This window comes from Mobula hypostoma, chromosome 8 (genome assembly GCF_963921235.1).
Source record: "Mobula hypostoma chromosome 8, sMobHyp1.1, whole genome shotgun sequence".
NCBI lineage: Eukaryota > Metazoa > Chordata > Chondrichthyes > Myliobatiformes > Myliobatidae > Mobula > Mobula hypostoma.
In genome coordinates, this window is record NC_086104.1 from 85,792,174 (window position 1) to 85,808,727 (window position 16,554).

Sequence of the window (16,554 nt, forward strand, 5' to 3'; positions counted from 1 at the left end):
CTGAAGAGAACGAAACTAGTGTCAGGCAACATACTTGAATCTATATTAATGACGAGGGAGCAAAAACTTGGTCTGTTGTGGTGAACTGCACACATGACACTAACCTTATGTATTTATACTTATCGTGTTTTTTTAAAATTGTACTCTTTTTGCTTATTGTGCTTTTTTTTCGCTGCATCGGATCCAGAGTAAGAAACATTTTGTTCTCCTTTACAGGTCTGCACCGGCTGGTGGTGTAGTGATATCTGCACCAGACTTTGAGGTGAGTGGTCACAGGTTCAAATCCGGCTGGCTCCTTGCACGCTTTCCATCCACGCTGGGTTAAGCGTTGAGCTAGCAACTCGGCCTCGAAAAAAAAAATCAGACAAATGCTAAAGAAATGATGCGCCACAAGGCACGGAGAGGAACAACAAGACTTCTGTGCTGAAGAATGACAACAGGCAATCTGAATCTTAAACACGAGAAAGTCTGCCGATGCAGGAAATCCAAAGCAACATGCACACACAATTCCACGGGACCTCAGCAGGTCAGGCAGCATCTCCGGAATTGAATGAACAATCCACGTTTCGGGTCAAGACCCTTCTTCAGGACTGGAAAGGAAGGGGAAAGATGCCAGAATAAAAAGATGGGGGATGGTGAAGGAGGCTAGCTAGAAGGTGATAGGTGGGACCAGTTGGGTGGGAAAGGTCAAGGGTTGGAGAGGAAGAAATTTGATAGGAGAGAAGAGTGGACTATGGGAGAAAGGAAAGGAGGAGAGGATCAGGGGGAAGTGATGGGCAGGTGAAAAGAGGTAAATGGCCAGAGTGGGGAATAGAAGAAGAGGGGAAGGGGAGGGTATTTTTTTAGCGGAAGGAAAAATCAATACTCTTGAATCTTGAATGGGGTGAACAGTAGGAGAGGGGAACTCCATGACTAACAAACGAAATTTAATTCCAACTGTTAGTAAGTAGTGCACAAAGGAAGCAGAGATAAATGTCATGCACTCCATGAATATCTATGGATTAAACTGTAAGAGATGTAGCTGCTTTTGTAGTCCCAACTTTCAACATGCTCAAGGACTGCAGATGAGCAATTAGCAAAATTAACAGCACGTCAACTGTACAGACAAGGAGCAAGCGTCAGAATGTGTACTTGTATTCTAGACCAAAATTACGTTGAAAATAGATTCCCGGTCTGGTATCCAAGTGCTTCAAAAGGGCCAACAGTTCTGTAGAAATTGATGGCACAAAAGAAAGCCATTCAGCCCAGTATGTCCCTGCCAAAGAAACAGCTGAGCTACTTTTGATCACTTTCTAGACCTTGGTTTTCAACTTTGCAGGCTGCATTTCAAGTGCTCATGCAGACTTTGTACACCCTCCCTTTGGAACGTGCGGGTTTTCTCCGGGTGCCCTGGTTTCCTCCCAAAGTGCAAGTGCTCACTGGGCAGGTTAATTGGTTAATGTATATTGTCCAGTGATTAGGTTAGGGTTAAATCGGGGTTGTCAGGCACTGCCGAGCAGCATCCTCCAAAAGACCAGCCGGGCTTCTTCCATGCTGTGTCTCTAAATAAATAAATAGAAATACTCGCTCAGGCAGTGAGTTACAAACCACTGCCCCCACCCACCACCTACTGACAGGATGGGTGAAAAACTGCAATTACCCCATAACTTAAATCTTAGACTAGTCATCAAACTCTCCGTTAACAAAAATATATCTTCTCTCTTCATCTTATCTAAGCTGTTCATAATTTTACAAAAATCTCCCTCATTTTCCATTGTTTCACAGAAAACAAACTCAGCAGGTCTCCCCTTCAGGCTATAATTCTCCGACTCGGGCAACAACACCAAATCTCCTCTGCACCATCTCAGGTGCTTTCCAATAAGCAGAAATGTACATAATGCTGTAGCTAGAGCACAATCAACGTTTGTGTACAGTTTTAGTCTGACTGCACTGCTCTGATAATCTAGGCTTCACCTGATAAAGGCAAATTTCCTGTATACCTTGCTAGCCACCCTAACTAACACGCCAGCCAACACGAGTTCTGAATAGACCTTCCCAAGCTCTCTAGGTCCTCAGTTGTATCATACCTATTAATGTGAGTACCCTTGCCTCATTTGTAGTATCTCAGACCTTGCCAATTTCAATTTCAATTCTATTCACCATTTTTGTTACCTACTGATATCTTTCTCCAGCCTAGAACTTTGCTTCTCACTAGAAATCTGTACCTTTGGCAAACCACTTAAACTAAGGACTCGATATTTCATAAGTGTTTTCCCCCAGAGTGAAAAAGACTTAATACGAGGGGGCATCATTTTAAGGTGATTGGTGGAAAGTATAGGGGGATGTCAGAGACAAGTTCTTTACACAGAGAGTGGTGAGTGTGTGGAACGCCCTGCCAGGGGTGGTGGTAGAGGCAGATATATTAGAGATAGTTAAGAAACTTGTAGATAGACACATGAAAGATAGATAAATGGAGGGCAAGGTAGGAAGGAAGGGTTTGACTGATCTTAAAGTAGGTTAAAAGGTTGGCACAACAAGGCCCTTGTGGCCCAAAAGGCCTGCACTGTGCTGTTCTATGTTTAGCATATATCATGAAAAGCAAGGGATAAGGCTCATTTTGACCATTACCCTGTGCTTCCTACACTTGCCATTTTCCCTTGGATCCAATAGCTTTGTATTGTTTTTATTAACCCATCATGTATGAGTTTATCAACATCTTGCTGAATTCCATAGAGACAACATAATATGCTCCACCCTCACCAACTCATTTTCTAAGCTCCTCCAAAGTATTCAACCTTTTGTGAACCCAAGTCCCCTCAGCAAATCTCTGCATTAACCTGCACCTTTCAAAATGTCTGCTCCCCAGTTTCATGCTTTGAGCTGGCAGCAAAGAATGGAGATGCTTTGGGTCATTTTTTTCTGGAATAGCTTATGTGCTATAGAGTTCCAATGATGTTAAAATGGTATCACTTGCCTTGGGCCCAAGATATGATTGAAAGAGCTGAGTATGTGAATACTTGGAACAGCAATCTATCAGATAGTTAAATAGCTCATTAATGATTAACCTAGTTGTTAGTGCTCAGTAAATTCACTATTCTGAACAGGTCTGCAATAAATGGCTTCTCCAAATAGTGCCCAGAAAAGCAGGAGTTAAACTCATAGCTGAGCAAAATTTAAAACTATACTTGTAACTGTTCATTTGATGAAGGAGAGTAACTGTCCAGACTGCTTTTGAAGAGGTCTCGTCAAGCACATGGGTCAAGACATGGACACTTTTTTAAGACTTCAGCGACACCCAATTAATGCTCCTTCTGAAGATACTTTGTTCTGTGCACCTTTTAAACAGCAGGGATTTTATTTGCGATTCTTGGCACCAAAGGGGTAAAGAGGTTGGACAGTAGAAAAAGGTAGTCATCTTCTTCTCCTCCTGTGAAATTCAGTGCTGTGTGTTTTCACTTTTGGTTCTGAAATTTTCTCGATAACTTCCTTGCCTGAACTTAGCCCTTAGACATTGGCTCCCAATTCCTCATTTCCCTTATCTGAAATTTGTATTCTGAGTTGCGTTCACCTCAAAGACTTAACCCTCTCAAGCATGATAAGATCCAACAGAACTGCAAGGTTCACCCAGAATTCCTTTGCTCTTGCTTTTTGTGTACTTCAATCCTACCAAACGTTTCTAGGCCTTTGGATTTTGTTTTTTGAATTTCCTGTTCCACATTTCACCAGCTCAAGTGGTTCCCCTTTCTTAGAAACCATCTCTTTGACCAAGTATTCGATCATCTTCACCCATCAGAGACATATCGCAGTGCTTCTCCTGATTACCTGTTGCATAAATGCAAACTGTTTGTATGGGACTGAATTAAATATCTCTGGAAAAAGACTGCAAAAAAAAAAGTTGCAGCAAATTAATCTGAATTCCTATAATTAGTAATCAGTTTAGATATTTACTTCCAGCTTAAAATTTGATTGCAACATGGTATAAAATAGTGCAATCAATAACTTTTACTATCATGGTTCTTTGATTTCTGAGTATATTTAAAAAAGTGGGCAATTCAGGTTTAAAACTTAATATTGTGGTTAATTTGATATTCATAGCTGAATCGTTGAAAAAAACTCATCCTACCAGAGCAAATTTTGGAGTAACAGATGTGCTGTCAGAAACATCATAATCTGATAACATTTTCTTCAGGGCAAATAACGGTATCAATAATGGAATATCACTGAAACTGAATCAAAAGTGATCTCTCTCGGCAAAACAGTCCTAAAAGCTATATCAATAAATTCATAAATATTTCAATCAATCCATTGTAAATAGGAAGGCTGAGAGATTTCCTCAGCAAAAAGTCAGAATTGGTGGTTTTTTTTTGAAGATTTGCGCAGTGTATTCTATATTTTTCAGCTATGCCACAGAGAAAACAGAGTCTTTGATGAAAGAGATCAGTTTTAACCTGTTATTAGTGCTGTCAGTCACAGAGGGCACAATTTAGTCACAGTCCAGTTCTTCGTAAACACTGTGAAGTGATTGTCAAATAACATCAGTTTTCAGCTGGGAATCTGAAATTCAACAACAGATAAAGGCTGGATCCTGTCCCATTATAATTCACAGTGCCTTTATTATGTGCCAACTGAAATGGGACAGGTTGTCAAGTATTAAACACAAGCAATGTAAGCCGTGTAAGCTCGGTAATAAGCATTCAATTCAGCAGTCATCTGTAATGAGTAAATAAATTAGAGGGGGGTCTTTAAAGGGCTCTCATCAGCTGTCATCCTCCCCACCCCTGAGGAGCATACAGAGTCTCCTTAAATCAGCCCTGCACACAAATAACAATAACGGTTCCTAATCACAGTGTGAATATCTTTTTCTTAAGATGTTGACTGAACAGAGAGGAGACTTAGAATATTATCCTCAACAATGTGCAATCATTTGCACAGTTTTTGGGCACTACAGAAATCTTCATAGCTGAAACACACTGTCTGTTGGACACACACTCTCCTGTGGGGTGAACTATGCCATATGGATATGGCAGTGATTATCAAAATGCGGAGTGCCCAGAAAATGATGTCATTGGCATGCCACGAAGATTTAAAACCAGCTACTGCCATTTTGCTTCATTTCAGGCCTTCTCTCAACACTGCAGGGCAAACACACACATTCAGCAGCAACACCATCTGAAGGGATTATCAGTAACTCCTGGCTGTAGCCTACAACGTACCCTTCCTTATTTACTTCAGGTTGCAAAAGTCGACTGTAAGTAGTCCCGATGAAGAGTCTTGGCCCAAAACTGTTCATTCCCTTCTGTCGATGCTGCCTGGCCTGCTGAGTTCTTCCAGCATTTTGTGTGTGTTGCTCTGGATTTCCAGCATCTGCAGAATCTCCTGTGCTAGTAAATAGTCCGACAGGTGGAGAGGGAGCTCTCATTGGCTTTCCAACTTCCGCACAAACCTGTTACTCGCAGACAGAGTAGGCACTCCTCTGGACATACAACTTGGCTGGAGGAATGAGAAGACTGCACAAAGAGCAAGACAAGCAGCTGAAATGCATGGGGTGGGGTGAAAACAGGACAACATGAGGTCATCTTAACCGAAGGTTATCTAGGTATCACTCTTCAATCAGATTTTCAATGAATAGCAATATATGAAATATCAACAGTTCATGAGGACATCCAGTGATACCTGTCACACAGGGCAGTCTCAGCTGTATCCTCAGAACTGGGTTGGTACTGTGTTACAAGGGGCAGCTAATAACTTATACTACTGGATCTTTCCAGGTTGCTGCTGTTGATATTTGCGACATTTTGTTGCTTGCTTTCAACCTCTGCATCCTGAGGGAGTCCTCAGAGAGAAACTAACTACAGAAGTTACGTGGCCTGTCTTAAGACTGCAAACTTACCATGGTGCATGGTGCTGTTAGCTGCATGTGAATTGCTTGGAGGATGGAGCCAGCCCACTTTGCTCCACTTATGAGCTTTAGGAGGTCATCTTCACTGACCAGCTGTCACAAGCGTCATCTGGTACCCTGGCAGTGGCCGCGTTGTCTTCATTCTACACGGGGTCACCATCCAATCTGGATTGGTTACTGCAGCAACCAAAGCAGAACTTCCATATAACAAGGGCTGCACAGAATCAGAAGCAGAATCAGGTTTATTACCATTGACACACGCTGTGAAACATGCAAGTAATCTATGCACACAATGGAAGGGCAGACCTGGCTCTGGGTGCCCATCTGGCCCGCAAACCCAACACTGTTTGTGCTGTCACTGGAAGAGATGAACAGGTCAGGAGAGGAAAATATTCAAGGAAGTGGTCAAAATCTCTTTGAAGACTGCATCATTGACAGAGTTGGGAACCGCTGGCCACCTTCAATGTCGTAGAGAGGTTGTAGTGAACTGGGCAGTGTCTTGATGTCAGTTGTCCAGTTGGTAAGATGTAGCATTTGAAAACATTTTTTCTGGCTTCAACATGTCAGTTCGCAGCATGTGGCTCAACTCAAGGTTTGACTCGCTGGAACACCTTTCAGGACAATCTCCTTCCACACCCTAATATCTGTGGAGGACAGCCTCCCTCTACAGATACAGCACATTTCTTCTTTTTCGTGCAGTCTACATCTCCTCGATGGTGTTATTCTGTAATACATTCGTTTATAGGGAGAACGCAAAAGAATGGGGTTGATAGGGTCAATAAGTAAGCCATGATGGAATGGCGCAGCACTCGACGGGCTGAATGGCCTAATTATGCTCTTACGTCTTGTGGTGGCCTGCGAACAGAGTGAGCATGCTGTGCTGCTGCCGGAATGTGTGGCAGACTTGCGGGCTGCCCCCAGCACACCGTTAGGTCGTGTTGGTCACTCCCGTAAGTGACCCACTTCATTGTACGTTTTGATGTATGTCTGATAAGCGAATGAACCTGAGTTAATGCTTTCAGCCAGGATGATCTCTAAACCATCCTTGTTTAAGATGACCTCCTGCCGAGTGCCTCCTTCTCCTCCAACCCCAGTCACCATGCACTTTCCCCATAAAAGGAGCAGTCCTGTTGTCCTTGTACTGGCACACAGGATATTGCCCCCGCCCCCCCCCCCTGCTGATTTGCCAGCCGGTCAACACTCATGTAGCATAGTGCCCCACAGTTCCAAGGTCCCAGCTTCATCCCTGACTGAGTGGAGTTTCCACGGTTTCCCTGTAAGCTTCGAGTCTCCTCCACACAGGTGCTCTGGCTTCCTCCCACCTCCCAAAATCAAGCTTGTATATTCATTGGGCCCTAAAGTGGATGAGCTGCAAAAGGATTTAAGGAGCGTGGGCAGACACGTGAGAGAGAAAAAGTTGCAGCACCTCAAGGAAATAGGGAGGGGAGGGTGAATGGGACAAATGAGATTGCTCTGCTTGAACCTACAAAGTTACATAAATACTATTGATAACCCATGGGTGAAATGGACTCTTAAAATATGGAAAACTATTATAAAAGAATATAAACTAGAGAGAGACATTGCAATTCTTAAATGGTCTGCATATAACTCGGATTTTACACTGAATAAACTGGATGCTAGATTTAAGGACTGGACAGCTAAAGGAATAACAGCTATTTGCAATATAATGGAAGAAGGAACACTGTTCAGTTTTGAAATGCTCAAAGAGAAACACTTATTAGAAAAACAAGACTTTTACCGATATTTACAGATGTGACAGTATGTTAATAGGAGGGTTAAAAATGTAACCAAGGCAAGTACATGTCTGACAGAGCTATTCAGAAAAGCATATAATTCAGACAACGGTAGTAGAATCATTTCAAGTGTGTATAAGGGTTTGTCAAATCTTAAAACACATTCGACATCATACATTAAAACAAAATGGGAGAAGGAAGGAGGGATAATAATATCTGAGGAAGACTGGACAATAATATGGAGGTATCAATGTAAGTGCACCAGTTCACAGAAATGGAGGGAGTTCAGGTGGAAAAACTTGATAAGATATTTTATTACACCCTCTCAGAAATCCCATTATGATAGTAACTTCCCTGTTTGCTGGAGAAATTGTGGAAATCAAAATGCAAATCATTATCATATTTTCTGGGAATGCCCCGTTATCAAAGACTAACGGAGTGGCATACACAATGCCCTGCAAGACATCTTTAAATGTGAAATACCCTTGGAGAGTAAGACCATATATTTTGGGTATATACCTCAAAAATGGTTGAAAAGAGATAAATATTTAATTAATATACTGCTGGTGGCTGGTAAAAAGACCCTTACCAGGAAATGGTTATCATAGGAGAGCCCAACTTTAAATGTATGGATGGAAATTACATGGACATTTACAAAATGGAGAAGATAACAGCATCTGTTAATCATAAATTGGAACAATTTGGTTCATACTGGGAAAAATGGTTTAACTACATAACACCTCACAGGCCTGATTTTATTCTCAGGAGTCAATGAATATGTTGTAAAAAGAAGATCACTCCCTACTCTGTACATAGTTTTCTTCTTTCGATTGTTCTTTCTTTCTCTTTCTATAAGTGTATACCTCAGATAAATATTATGTGGAGATTTGTGACAAATATGATTCTATGATACATATGTACAGTATCTGAAATACATCTTATGGAAATGTTTGATGATGAACTTCAATAAAAAATTACCAAAAAAAAGAGATTGCTCTGCTTGGGGATAGAATGAATCTGCAGGGCCAAATGGCCTCCTCCTATGTCAAAGCAACTAACTCTGTTTAGCATTGGTCAGACATTAAAGTTATCGAAATACAGTAAGCATAAAGTTAATGTACTTCTGACACTGTAATTAATAGGCATAAACCAATCTCATATTGTGATCCCTCTGCCCTTTATTTCAAGGGTGAGTGAATTTGCTTCCGTAACTGTTTTACAACAGTTAAAGGAGATTGAATTAAAAGGGAGCCAACCATTCTAACTCCTGAATAAGAGCCTGATGACATGAGTATTATCACTGCTCTGTCTAGGGGAAAGCAAGTCCGCAGGTGTTCAAAATGCTGTATAACCTTACCATTCTGTTCTATGCTACAATGCAAAAGCTCTCTGCTCCCACTGCATGTTCCTGCATTCTTGCCCTATAATTTACCTCCATTTGCTGTTGACCTATTAGCTTTGCCTCTCATTTCTGTTCGATTTAAAGACAGTGAAATTGGTAGGTTACAGAAATAAAACACGGCTAAACAATGTGAAGATTATCTAATGTCACTCTTAGAAGCATGGTTCACGCCTTTTGGGCATCTCAATCCATAAGTGGTTTCCTTAATGTGATATTTAATTAATGAAAAATTACTTCTAAATTACAGTTAAAATTAAAACTAATTGTAAATAAAATAAGACAACTAAAATTTAATAACTTAATCAACAGGGAATCATTTTGTAAAAGCACCATCGCACATATTCCAGTAAACACGTGATGAAGATCTTTATGCATTAAAACCAAATTAATATTTGCACTATTTTAGAAAACTAAACACGATTGCTTAGCAACTGAATGGCTTCAGTGAAGGTACGTTGGTAGGGTGGAGCACGAACAGAATTGCACTTTGTGGACTAGCACATGTTTGTGGGTTGCTGTTGACTACATCAGATCCTCAAACATACTTCCTCATTCATGGACTCCTGAATTGTATTGAGAACCCATGAAAGAATTCAGGTAAATTCTGAACCAGATTTCAGGGTGGAGAGATTTGAGGGGTGGTTGTGGACACCCCCTTGTGCTGGAAGACCAAAACATCTCGAGCAGACTAAGTTCATGATTCACTGAAGTGATAATAAGCCTGATTCTGAAGTTGATATTCTTCCAATAGTAATCAATGTCTATGTCTCCGGCCACAGAGCACAGAGTCCTACACCAGGATCGAGACTCCAGACAGAGTTTCACTAAAATCCTTTTGTTACATACTCTTCTGACTCATGTTGTCTAGGCTCGAAATTAAAAATAGCTCGCTTGAACCTGGACGTGTGATGGCACTTGTGAATACCTTGCCCGACGTGAGTGTGAACCGATGAGCCAGTGGGGGTCAGCAGTGAAAAGTTGAAGGACAATAAAACAACATTAGTAACTAAAACACTCATCAAGTCCTTTCATTGGTGATTAGGGTAGCACATAAAAGATGAGAAAATATGACTTGGATAATTGATCATTTGGTTAGCAGCTTAATGATCTGAAATTTACACAAGTGTCGAATCAAATATAACTTTCTGTGGCAAATCTGTCAGAATTTAGCAGTAACTGTAGCAGGTGTAAAGTGCCCGTTTCCATAAACAGATGGTAGGGGGCCAGTTCCCAGAGTGGCTCTTTATTCCATCCCATCTGCTACAGGCAGGCAGGAGTGAATTTTGATTTTACTCAGCCCAGTATACTGAAATTGCAAAACACCACCGCTGCTCCAGAATCATACAAATGGCCCAACATGAATGGAAACATATCCTTCCCTGTAAGGAGCTGGAGAAAGCTATTATTTTTAACCACATTTCACAGCTTCTTTTAGATTCCTTTTCACTGATTCACTGGCAAGGCTAGCATTTCAAGGATCAATTTTATTCACCATATACTTATATCTGTATTAGGAATTTGCTGTTGTGTGCAACAGGTAACAAAAAAAAAACAAAATTCAACATTTATAACGTATAAAGAATTTTATAAAAATAAGTTAGAGGTTAAAATACGGATATGGAATTAAATGTGCATAAATACATAATTACCAGCATGTATTTACAACCTAAACAGCATTTTCAGAAGTGGTTTAAAGTGTTTACAGTGCTGTGCCATGAGTGGGGTAATAGACCCATTTCCCTTCTCTAATTGCCCTTGAGAAGGAACTGTGGAGCTGACTTTTGAACCACTGCAATCCTTCTGGTGAAGGTATTGTGCTGGTGGGTCGGGAGATCCCGACCTTAGACCAGGCGGTGATGCATTTCCAGGTCAGGATGGTGTGTAAGGTCAGAGCAATGTGAAGAAGGTGGTGGTGGTGTTTCCATGTACCAGCTGCCGTTGTCCATGGTGATAGAGGCTGTGGGTTTGGGAACTGCTGTTGGAGTTGTCTGGGTGAATAGCTGCAGTCCATTTTCTACATAGTATGCAATGCAATCACCATGTACTAATAATGGAGGGAATTAATGACTAAGGAGGCTGTTAAAATATCACCTAAGCATGCTGCTTTGTCCTGGAGTCATGCACTACGTGTGGTGTGCATGTGGGTACGTGTGCATTTAGGGACAGCAAATTCAATCGGTACATTTAATGCCAGAGAAATGTATACAATGCACATCCTAAAATTCCTTTTCTTCGCAAATAACCACAGAAACAGAGGAGTGACCCAAAGAATGAATGACAGTTAAATGTTAGAATCCCAAAGCGCCCCTCCAGCTTCCCCCCCCACGCATAAGCAGCAGCAAAGCATCGACCCCCCCTCCCCCACCGAGCACTCAAGCATGCAGCAAAACATCATGCTCTGAAACATGATTCAGTTACTGGAATAGACTTCCATAGTCCTACAACATCCAGGTATCAACATAATGCCATTTCTTGATCCTCCCCGAACTACTCATTCCATCAAAGAAATCTGTAACTTCTGCTGACAAAGCCCCAAGCTCTTAAGTTCCTGCACCAAACACTTCCTGGTCTCAACAAGCTCTTTAAAGCCCAACTCTTTGACCACATTTTAATTATTTGCCTTGACATCATCTCAGGCGGCTCATTTTGAAATTCTGTTTGATAATGTTGCTGGGAAGAAGATTATGACGATTTCCTCAAGTAAAGACATCACTGAAATAGAAAATATTGCTAATCATGAACAACTGAAGACATCAAGGTGATGGCGAAAGTTTGGAGGTCTTTTGGGTGTTCCAGCACTCTGCGGTCTCTGAGAGGATTTCGGGAGACAGAGACAATGGGCAGGCTGCAGGACAGAGCACAAGCTGGTGTTTGGTTCCATGTCCTCGATTAGAGCTTCCATTGTTCGCTGGCTAAAGTGACGAGGGCGACTGAAGAGAGTGCGGAGGGTGAGCTCTGGTGCCTGGCTTTTGATCGCTCTGCTAAGCTACCAGAGAGCGTAGGGCCTGCTGCTGCACCCGGAGAGTGTTACCCTGGTTTCTTCTGCGTGTTGGCTGTGGACTTGGACTATAAAATCTTTTTTCCAGTCTTAGAGAAACATAGAAAACCTACAGCACAATACAGGCCCTTCGGCCCACAAATCTGTGCCGAACGTGTCCTTACCTTATAAATTACCTAGAGTTACCCATAGCCCTCTACTTTTCTCAGCTCCATGTACCTGTCCAGGAGTCTCTTAAAAGACTCTATCGTATCTGCCTCCACCACCGTTGGCGGCAGCCCATTCCACGCACTCACCACGCTCTGTGTAAAAACTTATAGTGTTCTTTTGCTCGATCTCAGTCTTTTTTTTGTGCAGGAGGAGGAATTTTTTTGTGGGGGGGTCAATGTGCCTGGATCATTATGCTCCATTTTTCTGCAATGGGGAGTGGAGGGATTTCGGGGTTGGTATGCCTGATCCATTTTGTCTGTTTTTTTTGTAGGAGATGGGATTTGGGGGCTAATGATCATGCTGAATTTCTTTCCTGGTTTCATTGCTACCCAGAGAATTGAAGAATTTCAGAGTTGTATACTTTGATAATAAAATGAATCTTTGAAATTAATAGATAATTTAAAAAAAACTGGTCAACAAATGCTGCCTGGTCCACTGAGTGTTTCCAGCATGTTCTGTTTATATCTTAGGGAAAATTAACTGCCAGATTTCCAGTCTAGAGTCAGAGAGACATAGCAAAGTACAACACAGAAATAGGTCCTTCAGCCCATCTAGTCCATGCCAAACCATTTAATCTGCCTACTCCCATCAACCTACATTGAGATCATAATCCTCCAGACTCCTACCACCCATGTACCTATCCAAACCTCTCTTAAATGTTGAAATCGAGTTCGCATGGACCACTTACACTGGCAACTCGTTCCATACTTTCATGACCCTCTGAGTGAATTTTCCCCTCAAGTTCCACTTAAACTTTTTACCTTTCACTCTTAACCATGAAATCTAGTTGTAATCCCATCCAACCTCAGTGGAGAAAGCCTGCTTGCATTTACCCTATCAATACCCCTCATAATTCTGTATACCTCTAACAAATCTCCTCGATTGCTATCTCCTCTTGCTGAAGACTTAACATGTTGTCTGGACTGTGTTTATTACTCATAGTTGAATGGGTAGTCAACAGACCTTAATTGGGGACAATGTACACCATTTAGCAGCCTGGATGCTTAGCCTCACAAAGCCAGATATAGAAGGATACTGGACAAATATTAGATCATGGGATTAATGTAGATGACTGCTAGGTGGTCAACACAGAGGCGGCAGGCCGAATTGCTGTTTCCTTGCTCTATGACTCTATGACTCAGAGGAAATCTGCTGCTGATTAAAGAGACATTAGTATATTTACCAGTCATTATTTAGACCACTAAGAGTATAAGGTTCAAAATAGTCCACCTCTCCCCCAACCTCAACCCTCCACCAACAAATTCTCAATCTTTGAATTAAAATTGGGAACCTGGATTCTCTGATATACGTTTGTCTTAAGTAGCTGATTATGTGCATTCCTGCCAGAAGGGCCAAAAGATTTTCAAACCCAATTTATTCAAGACATTGGATGGCACCTATGGAGACAGTCTATGGACACCAATGATATTCTGGTCAAGGGCTCTAATCTGCATAAAGCACCAACAAAATCAGGTAGTCACAAGCCTAGGTTTCATTTCAGGTTGGGGAGAGTGGTCAATTGAAAAAAATCTGTATCTGAGGAGATTAAAATTATCACAGAGAAATGAAAGGTGTTACATTTTGGACTAAAATGAGATGAGGCTATATAAACGAAAGGACACAGTTCTAAAACAGGTACAAGAGCAGAGGGATCTGTGGATTTATGTGGAATTAATAATCAAAAATGGCAGGGCAGGTTGAGGAAGCGATTAATAAAGCACAGGAAACTTGGACTTCATAAAGACATGGATTATAGCAGGTCAGTCATGAAGAATATTTATAAATCATAGGGCTTACCTACAACTAGATCCTGTATCTTGTTCTGGGTGTCATATTTCTGTAACAATATAAAGGCTTGAGAGACAGAGCAAAGACCAGTACAGCACAGGATAGCTCATTCAACCCAATTTGTTCTTCCCATCTTCATACCTTTATACTATCCCTCCATTCCTTTCATATCCATCAATCTATCTAAAAGCCTCTTAAACTCCACCAGGCTGTGTGTCTTCACTACTACCCCTGATAACTTGTTCCAGGCACCACCACTCTGTATAAAAAACTTGCCCCTCACATCACCTTTAAACATCTCCCCTCCGCCAACCTTAAAAGCATATCCTCTGGTATTTCTCATTTCTACCCTAGGAAACAGATTTGGACTGTCTGCTCTGCCTTTGCCTCTCATAATTGTTATAAACCTCTATCCAGTCTCCTCTCAGTCTCCATTGCTCTAGGAAGAACAACCCAAGTTTGTCCAACCTTTCCTTATGGCTCATACCCTCTAATCCAGGCAGCATTCTAATAAACCTCTTTCACCCCTTTCGACAGAATCCACATCCTGCGGTGACCAGAACTGCACATGGTACTTCATGGTATTACAATCTGACTAAAGTTTTATTTAGCTGCAGCATAGCATCCCTACTCTTATACTCAACACTCCACACCAATGAAGGCAAGCATGTCATTTGCCTTCTTTACCACCTTATCCACTTGTGTAACCACTTACAGTGAACTCTGAACCTGGCTAACACGCGCTGTGCACGGCAACCTTAGAGATGTTCCGGGACCGCTGGGCTTCGCGGGGGGTTGGGGGGGTAATTGCCATCATTGACAGGGATGGAAACATTTTGATTTAATGTGTATTGTCTATTTGTAGTGAAGTAATTGTGTTAGTCACTGTTTTGTATAATTAACACTGAATTTGTAATAAAGATACTTTGTATAGTTAAAAAAAGATCCCCGGTACCTCAATGCTCTGAAAGGGTCTATTGATAACTGTATACATTCTCCTTTCATTTGACCTCCCAATGTCCAATGCCACACATGCCCCAATTAAACTCCATCTGCCACTTCTCTGCCCATATCTGAAACTAATCTATATCCCACTGTACTATTTGATAGTTCTTTTTATACTGTCCACAACTCCATCAATCTTAACTTTATCCACAAATTTGCAAATCCAGCCATCCTCATCTTCATCCAAATCATTGAAATGCACACAGTGGCCACTTTATTAGGTACGGGAGTGGATACTGGTGTGGTCTTCTGCTACTGCAGCCCATCCACTTCAAGGTTTGACATATTGTGCATTCAAATGCTTGTCTGCACACCATTGTTGTAATTATTTGAATTTCTGGCACCTTTCTGTCAGCTTGAATCAGTCTGCCTATTCTCCTACAACCTCTCTCATTAACAAGACATTTTTGCCCACAGAACTGCTACTCACTGGATGCTTTTGTTTATCATTCCCTGTAACTTCTAGAGACTGTTGTGTGTGAAAATCCCACAAGTTCAGCAATTTCTGAGATATTCACGCCACCCTCTCAGGCGCCAACAGTCAAAGTCACTTAGACCACATTTCTTCACCACCCTTTTTGGTCTGAACAACAATTGAATCCCTTGACCACCTCTGTATGCTTCTGTGCATTGAAGAGTTGCATTATGACTAGTTGATTAGATAGTTGCATTAATGAGCAGGTGTACAATACATAATAAAGTGGCTACTGAGTGGATATCATAAACAGAAATCCCAACACTGACCCCTGCAGAAAAACACTGACCGTGGACTTCTAGCCAGAATAACAGTCTTCCATCCCTACTCTGTCATCTATGTGCAAGATAGTTCCAAGTCCAAACTTCCAATTCACCCTGGATCCCATGCGTCTGTATCTTCCGAATCAACCAACCATGGAGGACCTTATCAAATGACTTATTAAAGTCCACGTAGATATCCTCCACAACTTTACCATCATCAAGTACCTTTGTCACCTCCTCAATAAACTCAATGAAGTTTGTAGGGCATGACCTATCACGCACAAAGTCATGCTCACTGTCCCTACGCAGGCCATACCTTTCCATATGTGCATTGGTCCTATCCTTCAGCATCTTCTTCAGCAGTTTCCCTACCACTGAGGTGAGGCTCATTAGTCTATAATCACCTTATTTATCCACATTTCCCTTCTTGAACAAAGACACAACATTTGCTACTCTCCAGTCCTCTGGGACCTCACCTGTTGCTAGTGAGCACCCCAAGTCTTTATCAAAGCTCCAGCAAGTTTTTCAGTTGCCTCTTACAGTATTCCAGGATATATACCACCAGGCCCTGGGGATTTAGCCGCCTTAATGCTTTTCAGAAAGTTTAGCACTACCTCCTCCTTAATCTCAAAATGTCCGTGCACATTGGCACGCCCCACTCATTTTTCACTACCGTCCAAATCCTTCTCTTTGGTAAATACCAACACCAAGTGCTCATTTAGTACTTCAGACATTTGCTCTGACTCCAAGTTCAAATTCCCTCCTACCTTCAGTGAACCTA

At 41.6% G+C, this 16,554-nt stretch overlaps 1 protein-coding gene across 7 annotated transcripts in view; it reads right to left on the reverse strand.

The window, feature by feature from the left end:
• Positions 1-16,554, reverse strand: part of LOC134350158 (bifunctional protein GlmU-like) — a 92,021-nt gene that overhangs the window by 8,320 nt on the left and 67,147 nt on the right. For 3 of the 7 annotated variants that reach the window (XM_063055114.1, XM_063055113.1, XM_063055111.1), the window contains one exon: positions 5,870-6,092. The exons of the other annotated variants lie outside the window; for them this stretch is intronic. In XM_063055114.1, the coding sequence (XP_062911184.1) occupies positions 5,870-5,896 (27 nt within the window). In that variant the 5' untranslated portion in view covers positions 5,897-6,092. The remainder of the gene's footprint in view (positions 1-5,869; positions 6,093-16,554) is intronic. 7 annotated transcript variants of the gene reach the window in all.